General features: G+C 38.0%; 1 protein-coding gene across 1 annotated transcript in view; it reads right to left on the bottom strand.

Moving 5' to 3' along the window:
* Tmtc2 (transmembrane O-mannosyltransferase targeting cadherins 2) overlaps positions 1 to 14,103 on the bottom strand; it is a 411,806-nt gene that overhangs the window by 146,862 nt on the left and 250,841 nt on the right. Inside the window, exons 5-7 of the mRNA XM_059245620.1 lie at positions 10,577 to 10,662; positions 9,912 to 10,096; positions 8,676 to 8,754 (exon numbers count right to left, since the gene is read on the bottom strand). Of these exons, the coding sequence (XP_059101603.1) occupies positions 8,676 to 8,754; positions 9,912 to 10,096; positions 10,577 to 10,662 (350 nt within the window). The remainder of the gene's footprint in view (positions 1 to 8,675; positions 8,755 to 9,911; positions 10,097 to 10,576; positions 10,663 to 14,103) is intronic.

Raw genomic sequence — 14,103 nt, 5'->3', positions numbered from 1 at the left:
AATGGGTTTTTTATACACTAGCAAGGGGAGAGGCAAAAGACCTCTCCCTTTCAAGATCAAAACACGACATACAACCAAGTGTAGTCCCTTCAAAACACCTGATAACCACATCCCACGGCAAAGCATTCTGTGATTAGGCCTTGGTATAGAACACCTGATAACCATGCCTTTGCACCTTATTATACAGCCTTGGAGAGCAACATAAACTCTGAGACTCTGACGTTGAGTCAAATCACAAGTTGGAATCTTTGTGGGTTCCCACACACTAGCATGAGAAGATATAACACACATAATGTCAGTTGAATAGTATCAAGAAAATGATAAAGGACTCTTCTGTGGCCAGAGGAGTAGCATAAAATATTTTAAAAATTTAAAAGGAGTTTAAAAGGCATGCGTTTCATGTATATTCCTAAAATAAGTAATATTTATTGATAATATGGAATATTTTATTTATAATATAAATTATATATTACATTTTATATATATATAAACTACAATATAGAAGAAATACAAGAAATTTAACATTTATCCTATTTTTATTGAGTACTTGAGGATAAGATTCTACAACCCCTAAACCTTCCCATAATTAATATGTTAGCAACAACTTACTGACTGGAACAAAAGCCTGCACATTCTATTTGCTGTCTTTATTTATTGTGAATAAGGCAATGTTCTCTCTCCATGTAGATAAAATTAGAACCCAAAGAAAAATAAAATAAAAGATCACTGGGAAAGTTAAATGTGATTTTTTTTTCTGTAAGAAACAACTTTTTCCAACCTGTTTGGAAAACCAGACACAAATGCACACACAGCATACAGAGAATTAGTAATGTATTTTATTTTAACTTTCATTTCTATTACTACCATTGAGGCTCACATGTGTTGAAGTTTTCACAGGAGATTGAAAGAAGACCTCAGAAGCATGGTCTTCTTGACTTTCTCCAGAGAGCTCACCCTCTGCCTCTGACTCCCTAAGCCACAGAAAAACCAGAATTCCTCTTCCCTAACATGGGCCATAAAAACCAAATAGCTTCTCCCCAAAAGCAAGCCAAGAGATATGCTTAGAAAGGCCAATCTCTGTGATCCTTGAAGACAGTTACCCCGAGGATGCCTGCCCTATATCAAGTAGGCAGAAGAAATTGTACAAAAAGACAAGAAGGCTATAACATGCATCTTATGTGTATGGGTTTCCCTTCCATAATTAACCATTGCATCAGATCCGTCTGTCTAATCCATTTCTGTATGTCTGTCCTAGTTTTGTCAAACTTCAGGATAAAGATAACGTCCCTCACGTCTATGGGCTTTTCTTTCTGAAGCTTTCTAGTCACAGACAATTGATTCAAATGCTTGCTCTACTTTTGACAGACTCTTAGAAGTGAGGATAGATACCCCATATTTCTGTCTTTGCAGTTGACTATTCTAAGTGCATGCAATATTAACTTCTCATTTCTTTGACCTGAGTTTTCAAGATGCCATCTTTTCATGGACAAAAAAAAAATTCTTCCACACACTATGTCTATCTAGAAAATTGACATCAAACTCTGCATCTTTTAGAATGCCAGATTTGCAAGGGTAATGAATTTTGCAGTTAAAATAGTGCTTCAATTTGTGAAACACAGTCCAACGTGTATTTACCACTGGGTAAAAGATTCACCCCATGGCTATTATCCTGCAAAAGATTTAAAAATATACTTTTTTCTCATTTACTTCTACTGATGCATCAGAAAATTGATTTTTGCAAACAGAACCCATGGTAATTATTTTGGAAATCAGAGAATAGAAACACTATAATTAGGTATTAATTTAAGTATATTCATTTCCTTAGAATTTGAGTTTAAAATTAAAAAAAATGAGCTTCATTCTTTTTCTTTACCACAAACTGGCAAAAGTATGAATTAATGTAACAGGTGGGCTTCTGTGGTTTTAATGGCAATGAAATATAATCAACTGTCTCATATCATATTTCCAGGAAAGTGAGTGATATTGAGACCTTAGCAAGGTCCTTAAGCAGACACACTATTGACATTCAAGTGTTCAGACTCCCCAAAGGGACTGTATATCTTGCTGTCTTGTGTTTAATTGAAACTTTAAACAAAATATATTACGTACTTAATGCAGCTGAACTGGATGCTGCCCTTTGTAGTGTACAGAATAATGCCTAGCAAATCGAGGGTTGAAACCACAGTACATAACGTGGATGTTATGTCAAGCAGAAAATAAAAAGTACAACTTAAGCTCCTGCAGTCAAATGAGAAACGAACATCTGTAGTTTTGTGTTCATAAATTTTATGAATTTATCGTATTGAGAAACAGCCAAAAGTTTATGACTTCTCCTACCTTGTTGACTATTTAACTTCCTAAGGAAATTTTTCATGTCTCTCAAATCTACATTTGCCTTTATTTATCTTAAAAATTAGAATAGTATTTAGGGAGTTATAGAGATTAATACCTAATCCAATTATATATTATATAATCAAGATTAAATATTTAGGACTGACATACAGATTCTCAAGAGTGTCAGTGGAATCAGTCCTGAGAAAATCTCCAGAATTACAGACAGGAAAACAGGAGGCAAGAGAAGCTTAACGTTGCTGGAGTGTTAACACTTCCACTCGAAAGGTGGACAGTTCAAATCTCCTACAGTTGAAAACCAGCTCTTCCCCATCAGCATGCCCACCACGCTGAGCAATCCTCTTAGGAGAAACTGGTCACAGACCATGAAACATGCAAAGTATCACAAGAAAATATCAATCTGCACATTCTCCAAATATATTCTGCAACACAGCATGGTGCTAAAGAGACAGGACAGGGAGGAAGGAGCTAAGCAAAGAGGAGAGAGAGAGGAAGAAGATAGACTACCACCCATGACTTTTTTTTTTCAATGAAGTTAAAAATATACTATACAGGAAGCTAAATGGGAAATGAATTGCTATCCAAATTCTACCAAACGAACTCAGCATATAATTTACATATTTCAGGAAAATGGAAGTGATAAAGTTTGCCTTTTGTCACTAGAAGGTTTATCAAGATTCTCCTCTCGAGGGTTTTAATTTTTTATGTAAATAACAGCCGAATGGTCCCTGAGAGTTATTAAGACACTTAACTCTTACATGCCAGCTACCTTCTCAAAAATAGAATTCTAAAATTTGTACAAATTTACAGTACCCAAAATTTCCCTAATAAATTAACTGTATTTTCTATTCACTGCTGTTTTTTCCACACTCTGTGAATACTCCACTACAATTGGAGATACAACTCTCCTATATAAAGGGATACTTTTTTTTTTTTTCCGAGACAAGGTTTCTCTGTGTAGCTTTGCACCTCTCCTGGAACTCACTTGGTAGCCCAGGCTGGCCTCGAACTCACAGAGATCCGCCTGGCTCTGCCTCCCGAGTGCTGGGATTAAAGGCGTGCGCCACCACCGCCCGGCTTAAAGGGATACTTTTTAAGATTGGAAAATTAAAGCAAAAGGTTCATCTTTGCTAGAGATTTTTTACATGAGGCCTGAGGTTAAAAAAAAAAAATGTTCTTTGTATTTGAGACTTAAAAAAATAGAGGAGTGCATATAAAACAAACAAAATTGGGAACCACCAGAAGATGTTCTAAGCACTATTGACAAAACCAATGGCTAACTGGACAGTAAAGAACAAGGAGGCATGATCAGGAAGCTGATTGAAAAAGCCACGTAGTTTCTCCTTGATGATAAATGCACATGACATATTACTAAGATGCATGCTTAGAGAAATGGGAATTGTGAGTATGTGTGGCAATAGTGACCCCAGGACCTCATTGGAGAGTCTAAAGCTGAGTTGCTGTTATTTGTTTTATTTGTTCCAGTCAGCACAGCACAGTAAAGAGATGTTTAAGTGATCCTAATTACTCAATTCGTGATTATAGAACACACTGATTAGATTGGAAGCCTCCTTCTCTCTTATCAGGCTGTATTACCAAAATGAAATGGACTAAATCACTTGTATAATTAAAGTAAACAATTACTTTGCATTGAGAATGCACAGTAATTTTATTTTCGATAGTAAATAGGCTTAAAATGACCTCTGGGATTGGAAGAGCTCAAACTGATAGAAAAACAATAGGAAGTTACAACCTAATTGGGCTTTCTGTAATCCTTTAGAATCATTCAACAGCAGAGATAAGGGGAATGAACAGTTCTGAGAATGAAGAGGGGACAGGAGGTGTTCACAACTATTCTGCACTGAATCTTTATATGCTGCATATTTAAGGCAGCAGCTATTAATCACAAGGCTGTAAGTGTCGTGTTCTTTATAGCTGATTGTTTTAATTTTTACTTGTTTATAAAAGCAAAGTTGTAATACTAGCAGTAGGGAGATGGGGCAGGGGGATTTCATAAAGGAAAGGGTGAGCCAGTCTGGGTGACACCAACTGGGTGCACAGGGAAGCTTTGAATTTAAATCAAGAAGTTATGTTTCTGCCTCCAACATAAACTGTAATACCAACAGTTGAACATGGTTCTTTGGGAGTTAATTTCCTATCCTGGAAAATAAAATAGATTATGTTATCAGAACTTTTAAGACACAAGTCTTTAACGTCTGATATTCCAAGATAGTTATATACCTAATGTTTCAGAGATAAAGATAAGGAATTGAGATCCAATACCTATAAGGGTTGCCAGAACAAAAGATATTTTTTTTTTTACTAAGAATAGAGGGAAAATACATCATAACGGGGAGGGAGGGAGGGAGGGAGAGAGAGAGAGAGAGAGAGAGAGAGAGAGAGAGAGAGAGAGAGAGAGAGAGAGAGAGAGAAAGAGAAAGAGAAAGGAGGGAGGGAGGGAGGGAGAGAGAGAGAGGGAGAATTAAACCAACTGGAATTAATAATTGTGAAGTTTTATTTTCAATTATTACAGATAATAGTATAGGGAAGATTTTGACTTTGGTTGCTGAAAAAGATGGGAACACTAACCTCCAAAGAAAAAGTAACTGTCACTTGACTTTTCTTAACTTGAACTTTGAAGGCTTGAAACTCTCCACTATTATATAATAAATATATAAAGACAATAATCTTATCTATGGAGTAATATTTATTCTACTAAGTAGAGAAAGATTTGACAGCCATCCACTCTTGGAGGTAGGAGCCCTATAGAAATGATGGATGTTGCAATGGAGGGCCAATTTATAAAGCATGTATCATGGCAGATATCCAGGCCAATATTTCTATACCCATTATTTTAATCAATTTTCAAATGGGTGCTACTGTCACAGCTAGCATATGAACAAGAGCACAAAAGCTGTCTGATTAAGTAGCTTATCATGCATACTCACCTAGAGAATGTCAATCTGAACCCAGGTTCTCTCATTTCAGAGACTACCCTACACTGAGATCTGAAGTGCCATCTCAACCCAACTTATTATCTCAAGACTCAAATAAGTACTTCAAAATTAAAGTCACATAACTGTCTGGAAGCAAATTTAACACCCACCTTATGACCTGGTCTCTCAACATTTTATATGTTCACATACCTTATCCATTTAATTAAAAGTTTAACTGTTGCTTGCAAAATGATATATAGTGTCTGTTTGGTATATTTCTGAACATTTGCAGTTCACCTAATTTTTCAAGGAAGACATTCCCCTATTACTGACTACCATACCTTGGTCCTATGGAATCAAAGTTGAATAATACGACTATATTTTGGATTAATTGTGTGTTTATGTATGAATAGTCATGGTAAAATTCAATAAGGAGTCTTAAAATATGGAGAACTGAAGTTGAGGATCAAATTAATCAACCCTGCTTTGAATTACAATGAAAGTGGGAAAATATGTCCATCTGGTATCCCGAGCAAGCGAAATGACACATAGCACACAGTCCTAAAATGTTCAAAAGAAGGAAAAATCTAAAGGACAAGCTAGAATTTTCTAAAACAACTTCAGTAAATGTATTAAAACAACATTCCCATACAGTTGCATTTTACATGCATTCCATTAGCTCCCCTACATTCTAAATCAAAGACAAAAAAGAATAGAAACACACACACACACACACACACACACACACACACACACACACACACGTATGCACACATGCACACAAGAAGCAAGCACAAGGGCTTAGAGATGGTGGCCCTGAAGGGGTAAATGAATGAGACCTGTAAAAAAAAAAAAAAATGAATACTTGCTGGCTGAATCTAGCCAGACATTATAATCCATCACTGATCCCCAAAGGACACTAATAATATGTAAATGTGTGAATTAGAAAACACAGTCAAGGCTGTTGATAAACTTGATAGGATAATCAGCACATGCTGACAGACTAATGAAACTGATGAACTGATAGGGCAGCTTATCTCCCAGGCCATTTTTTTTCCCCTTGTCAAACGGAGGCTAATCAAAATGTATTAGGAGTTAAAGCAAACACTCAGGGGATTTAACCCATTTGATTAGGAGGTGAATTCACTCTGAGAAAATTATAGTTTCCTGAACAAGCCAAACTATAAAACCTGACCAGCTGACAGATCTTCACATAAAATCAAACAGAAGGCAGCCACCATAATTACAGATAGAATCCGCTATTGGAAATTATATTAGGGTCCTCCCCTAGAAAATTGTCAGGATGATTTTCAGAATCTGAGCAAAGAGACTACTTCCTTCCGTAATGGAAAATAACACAAAGAGCCAGACAATGGCTCCAGGGACACACTTATCTTCTTCAGGCTGTGAGAGCTCAGTGTTCTTGTAACCAGAAGAGAGGCAGGTCCCAAGGTACCAGCTCAATTCTCAATCCAATTTATTTACATAAAATAATTGAATGAATTTTCTGAAATCACTAACTGTTGAGAATACTAGCACTTCCCATTAGCAATAAAGAGACCACATGCAGTTTGTCACCAAGGAACTCAAAACCTAAACCCAATTTCAGCAAAGATATCTTATTTGACAATTGATTAAAAACTGGGAGCTAAAGTTATGAATAAAATCAAAGTAAAATCACTCTGCCTCTTTGGATAAACCTTGAGGAAGCAGACCTTTTAGTATTTATTAAAAATATCCAGCATTAAAATTGAAAAGTCTAATAAAGTCACCCAGTCTAGGCACATGTGGTGTTCCTGTGTATATTCCATTTATGAAGACAGTTGGTAAAATGCTTGAGAGTAAAAGACACTTCTTTAATCCAATAAAAGCTTGAAGGCAAAAATATATTTAATGAAACTAATCTTTACCATGGAGTGATTATATTAAAGAAGAAAAAGAAAGAAATATCTAGTGTCTTCTTTGATGTGGGCATTCAATCACTCTAATGCTGAGTAGGCCAGCTGGAGATGCATCTCCCAGAGACATAGAATGGCATTATTAATCTCGTCTGAGTGAGATTTTCTTTTCAGTTCATTGCAAACTATACTGTGCCTCATCCCATCTATGAACTCTGTCTACACTTCCTGTCATTTAAGAAAAGAAAAGAATTTTAGGTTTTTTTGTTTTGTTTTGGTTTTTTTTGTTTTGTTTTGTTTTTTGTTTTTTTTGTTTTTGTTTTTGTTTTTTTTTTTTACAATTTACACATGTTCAAGTCATGGAGCATTTGGGACTTTGTTCAAATGCCCAACCAAGCAGCCAGTATCAACTTTCTCAAATCATATGATTTATTATGAATAAAAGCCCATAGGTCACACAGCCGAATCCTATTTATTTCATATATACGAGGGAGGTCTAGAAATATCAAAGGACTTAATCAGGTTTAATGAATGGTGGGTCTGAGTTTGCAATTTCGGCTTTACAGGGAAAGGAATACTTATTGGAGGACAGAAGCAATCCTTCTCATCTCCAATTCCTGGAAAGAGTCATGCTAACCCATTAACAGGGCATCGAGACTACATGGACATTTTTCCAAGACTCTCTTGCTGAACAGGTAGTTCTTAGTTATATCTTCCATCAAATAGCTGTGGAAACAATTTCCTAAGCAGTTAATGGATTAATCAAGGGGGATAAGAGCTTGATTAGTATTTCCAGTTCTTCACGTCTTGAACCCACCAGGAAAAAAAAATCTACATCCTAGATTTACATACATTCTGATTGGCAAAGAGAATTAAGTGGATTACTCAACACAGGAAGATAAAAGATTGAAGTAGCATATTTACCATGTTCACAATCTCATTTTAGCCTCAAATACTATTTTGAAAAAAACTACAGGGACCCAAGACCTCATCCATAAAAGCAACACAAGTTGACTCAGATATTCTCATCTTTTACATGCATCAAAGCTCATGTGTCTCCACATCACTATAGGCTGAGTATCGAGAATCTTCTGATAAAGTAAATGATATGCTAAAATTATTATACATCTGATAAATTCATTGACATGAAAACATATTCTATGTATACCTAAATATAACCAATACTTACAGATATTACAAGATATTACTTTCTGATTCCGTATAGTTTCAATAATTGCTTGGTACCCAAAAGGCCTTGAGAGTCCCTTGAAAAAAAATATGGAATTCCGCAAATGTGTTGGACACATTGTATTAGATTGTCTCTTTGCTCATGTCCGAATGAAAATTCTGCCACAATCTGGATGACACACAGTGTGAGCATTGCTCTGTGATTACTAATAAGATAGTAGAAGTCCTCTGCATGTAAACACAGGTTCTTCCTTCTCCACAAGCCCCTGACAATCAATTAAAACAGTAGAGTTGTACTTACCCATCATGTTATATAAGCTCTGGGGGGCAAACTGCCTTGGCATTTTCTGAATTGCTTCCTTATATACACTCAGGGCTTCCTAATTTAAGGAACAGAAAGATAAATCATCATTAGAGGACAGGGATGGTCACTGCAAGTAAGATAATAATGCTTCTCCAAAGTGAAAACTACTCACTTCCGTTTCGGAATGGTTCACTAGAGGAAAATAATTGAACTGTCCTTTGATATTGCACTGCCTTAATTTCACGAGCGAAAACAGCCCAGTGAGAAATGCCACATAAAAATTTAGCTTAACAAGGAACTGAATGTTGGCAACGCTCTTTTAATATCAATTTTCCAGTTCGCACAGATTACTCAATAAGAAGAGTTAAAAAGCATTCATACTTGGAAGTTACTCATTAGTCCCCATCCCAAGTCTAGGCTTTACCTCAAGCAACCTGTGAGGTAGACACAAACTGCCAGCAAGCAAATAAATCTGCCTACTGACACTATTCACTGAAACCGTTAAAAGGAATTGTTCTAGAAGATGCATCTTCTTCACCATATTGCAGTCTTTTTTTTTTTTTTTAAACTGGTGTTTTGAGACAGGGTTTCTCTGTGTAACAGCTGTGGAGCTCGCTCTGTAGACCAGGCTGGCCTTAAACTCAGAGATCCATTTGCCTCTGCCTCCAGAGAGCAGGGATGAAGGGCAGGTGCCACCATCACCTGCCTTATACTGCAGTCTTAAGATGTATAAAAGTATGCAGGTGGGATGTGGAGATGTCATGAGAGAGGAAACCTTAAGAGAGGAGGGTGATCAAGGATGCCAGGCAGACATGGTTTCTGTGAGTAAAGAGTGTGAGGGTGGGTCACATAATTTACTAAACAATATTTTGCTTACTACTTCCTCCACCATCAAAAATACGTTATTTTTATTCAACTGTTTTTAAAAGAACTAGGAAAATAGGTAGCATTTAGATCAAGTTATATTCTTAATATTCAGATCACAAATAATATCCTTTTTTTTTAAAAAAAGTATCAAACATGGAGTAAGCGGGCAATGATTCTAGAAACCGCATATTTGGGTCAAAGAAATGGTGGGCTATGTGTGTACTAATAGTCACTACATCTATCAACATACATTGAAATATGAATATGTTAGCTTTTCAAAAGACTGTAGTGGCCCCAGGAAGAAGGTTGCACGTTAGACAACACCAAGGCTACCTTAGAGCAGGAGGGCAGGGAGTTGGGACTGACCTCATAGTGTCCTTGCTCGTGATAGAGCTTCCCCAGGTTGTACAGACAGCTGGTAACAGAGCTCTTATGTGCATGAGGGTCCTTCAGGTTTTCATCTGGAATCTCAGAACACTTCAGGAATGTTCGCCGGGCTTCTTCTGTCTTCCCCTGATTCATCAGAATAATGCCCGTGTTTAAATATGCAGCTGGGGGGGGGGACAGAAACAGAAAGTGGAGGTGATACGCACCGTGGATAAAAAGGTATATTGGCTTCGTCTCTGTTCCAAGGGATATTTATTATTATTTATTAAAAAAAATAAAAATTACTAAATATGTATGGAAAAAAACACAGGGTCAATAATGATAGCAATAACCCCAAGTGTTCCTAAAAACATAATTGTCTTCTCATTCAACTGAATTCCACAGATTTTTTTAAGCTCAAAAATCTAGTTAAATAAAAGACTGAGCTATCAGAATACTTGGTAAAAGCTGGAAATAGCATTAAAGAATGAAATTCAGAGAGAGAGAGAGAGAGAGAGAGAGAGAGAGAATTGTAATATTAACAAATATTTACAAATAGGAATACCACACATTGCCACTTTCTTTGAAAGGCTTTAACATACAGAGATAATTATTACAAATGAGAGGAAATATTTGAAAGATTCCAAAACGTCAATACTACTTACAAGCCAGGGTAGGCCTGCTCCCGACGGCCAGTTTATAATAATGCAATGCTTCTGCAAACCTGCTGTTCTCCTGGAGCAGCAGCCCTCTGCATGAGGAGAACAGAGACACTGAAAGAGGCTGTACCACTCAACAGAAAACCACACATTCCCATTTCATATTCCACAGGTAAAAATGGTCAACAGCCCCATAAAAAACGCTGACCTACCACCATAAAATATCTCAACTCTAAATGGAAGGAAATGATCTCTCAGGAGGGAAAAAATCCTACACAGGTATCCATGTGCCCTTGTTCCATGAGAAAGTGTTAAGAAGGATTTTCAAACGGACTTCTGTAACCAATAAACTTTCCCCTCGCCAGACCTCCTCCCCTCCCACCTGAATTGCTAGCCACCTGGATTTCTGTTGGGAGCACACACATTTTCTCATCACTGCCCCAAGGAAACCTGCTGAAGGCAGAGATATACACACAGGAACAGGAGATGCCTCCCTCAGGAGCTGTTGCTGGGGCCATATTTGTTCATAACTCTCCCAAAGGCAAAAGGCTAAAAGCAGTCTGATTCGATGGCAAAGGCCGAGTTAGATGCAGTAGAGAAGCTAAAGGAAGAACTGAAGGCCATTCACTTCTTTTCTCCTTGGTTGTGGTCAAATAAACATGAATTTCAGAATACATTGCAAATTTCAGTCTACCAAGCAGAAACACATCTTCTTCTCCAGACCCCTCAGACTTTAGGGACCTCTCTATGAGGCTCCTTAAATAGTAGCCACATGTATTAACCAAGCCATTCCAAACCCCACCCTTATGACATCAATGAAAATCAAGTATAACCATTTCTATGAAAATAAGATGTCAGGAAACTGAACTAATTAGAAAGCCTCCCACAGGGCTTTGGTTTAGGCCCATGCTCTTGCACACAGCAAGTATCTTACAGACATGAGGTACATCTATTGGGCCAAGGGCTGCTGTTATGATGCCAATTGCAGATTCAACTTGGCAGCTTCCTTGGCTTTTGAAAGCAGAGTAAAATGGAGGCCCGAGAAAAGAAAAAGCTATTGTCAAAACATGCTTTTGTCGAGTATTGCTATGGCTAGGAATGCCTGAGTGTCTGCCAAGGGCTCATGTTTCTTGGGACCCTCAGTGGAGCACAGCTGGCAGGTGATGAGACCTTTGGAGGATGGGGCCTGGTGGGAGGAGCCTAATTGCCTTCCGAGACCTTAAAGTTGCTAATGCTGATGTCCTAGATTGCATTGTGAAGAGATTAGTTATTCAAAACTCAACAAATGAACAAACATCAAGGCGGCCCTCCCTGTGTTACGTTGTGTGTTATGTTAGGTTATGCTATGTTATGTTATGGCTCCATGTTTCACCATGTGGACCACCCACTTATGTGAACTGCCCACTCAACTATAGTCATGGAAATTGCCAACTTCATTTTCCTTCCTGGATTCCATCTTCCCTTAAATTTGGCAGCATATTTCTCCTAGCCTTCTTCCATTCGTGAGACCATCCTGCGCGTAAAATGAAAACCCTGCCTACTTCTTCATTCATATGCTGCTTTCCTGGAAGTTGGTGTTCCACAGTAGTTCCCATCTCTGCTCTTCATAAACGGTCTGCATGTCATCATGCATCCATGTAGTGTGTATAAAAGGACATTGCCTTCACCACTGAATCCATGATTACTCTCCAGACACCAGACAGCAGACTGAGCTATCTAAGACAGATTGGAATACCCAAAGACACTGCATCTAAAAAGTAAATGGAATAGTAGCTCCTGCTCAAAATTAAAACAGTAGGCAGAGAGATGAAAATAATTAAACTAGCAAACAAACAAACAAACAACCCTATCCTTAGATTGATAGCATCTTCAGGATCAGCTGGTAAAACCAGAAAGCTGATTGTCATGCCTGATCCCCCATTGTTTTTCACAGATACGTGCTTTGTAAAGTCTCCAGAGTCACTGACTCATATGCTATGGCTCTTGCTTGTCCCTGAGGTTCATCTTTATAACTCTGTTAGAACCCGTTTTATCTTTCCTACCACCCGAGCAACTGAAAAAGCTCACTAATTAGTCTCTACATAATTACATTTCTAAAGGGCGAATATGCTATTAGGATAGATGGAGTGAACGTATTGGGGATGTGCATGGATCTGACTCTGTGCCTAAAGCTGATATGCCTGGAGACCGATGTACTTGGCCTCTTGGGATCACTATGCTGATTCATTATTATATTCTGTCACCTTCCAATTCATAAAATACACACAGAGCAGAGAATAGCATGCAGTGTGATAATAAAACCCTCACAATCCTGCCCTGTCTCATAAACGAAATAATGAGTGAGTTCAAGTTAGGTAGCCACTGTGACTGATTTGCAAGGGCTAAGGATTTCACTGATCACTTTACCTTTGCTATGTATGCTGCAAAAAGTAAACAAGATTCAGATGCAAACAGTGTTCCAGGATAATGAGGAGGAAAACACACAACATGGAAATTACTACAATTGAAGGCAGTGTCCCAGTCTAAGAATGGGGAATGGGCACTTACACAGCCAAGTGACATCGTTAAAAGCTAGTGAGCACACAAACACACAAACAGATGAAAAACACTGTCATCAGCCTGATGTGACAGAGGAAGCCACGGGAGTCTGAGGATTAACAAACTAACTGGCGGGTCTGAGTTAAAAACGGCAAAGCTAGAATTGGATACAGTTTTTTCTGATAATGAATCCCACGCTCAGAGCTGGGTAGAGTGGGACACACATTTAATCCTGGCACTTTAGAGAGAGAGGTAGGAGGATCAAGAGATTAAAGTCATCCTGGACAATATATGGAATTTGAGGAGCGCCTGTGGTATATGAAACAAAACATCACATACAAACCCTGCAGGCTGCCAAGGGAGAAATGTATTTAATAGTCTTACCAAGCTATAAAGCCTAAGAACCACAACAATGGTCACCCCAAGATATCCTAAAGAGTACAACATGGCACTTACATCTTGGGGATTACCAAAAGTCATTTAATTGGGCTTAACGCCTCCTTAAAAGGAAAGAATTCATGTCTACTACTATAAAACTAGTCTGGTTCTTTTGGGTGGTAAGACCACGGAACCTAAAGGAGACCAGGCACTGTCATTTTCCTGAACTAGTATAATCCTAATTGTATTCCAAATACTTATCCTTACACCTGCACCTTAATGTAGCTTTCATCCTTTGACAGAGAAGTTTCTTTTTGCAGCAGGGAGAGATCATTACATAAATCTAAATCTGGTCACAATGCAGAAGATAACTGACCACGGGGCTTCCCAAGCCCTAATGAAATGTCTACAACACATGGAGAAACGGAGAGGAAGGAGGAGAGGAAAGGTTGCAAGAACCAGAGGGTGCAGGGGGTAGGGGGTTATGTCTCCTACAAGACAGTGTCTTCTGGATACTATAAGGAAGCTACACCCATGAGATCTCAACAGGACTAGCTCCTAAAGAAGACCAGCACAATGCCAGAACCAACTGACATGCCAGTGGGGATAAGGGAAAT

Source organism: Peromyscus eremicus, chromosome 18 (genome assembly GCF_949786415.1).
Source record: "Peromyscus eremicus chromosome 18, PerEre_H2_v1, whole genome shotgun sequence".
In the NCBI taxonomy this organism is placed as follows: Eukaryota; Metazoa; Chordata; class Mammalia; order Rodentia; family Cricetidae; genus Peromyscus; species Peromyscus eremicus.
Note: the sequence above shows the minus strand (reverse complement) of the source record. Positions and strands in the feature narration are given on the sequence as shown.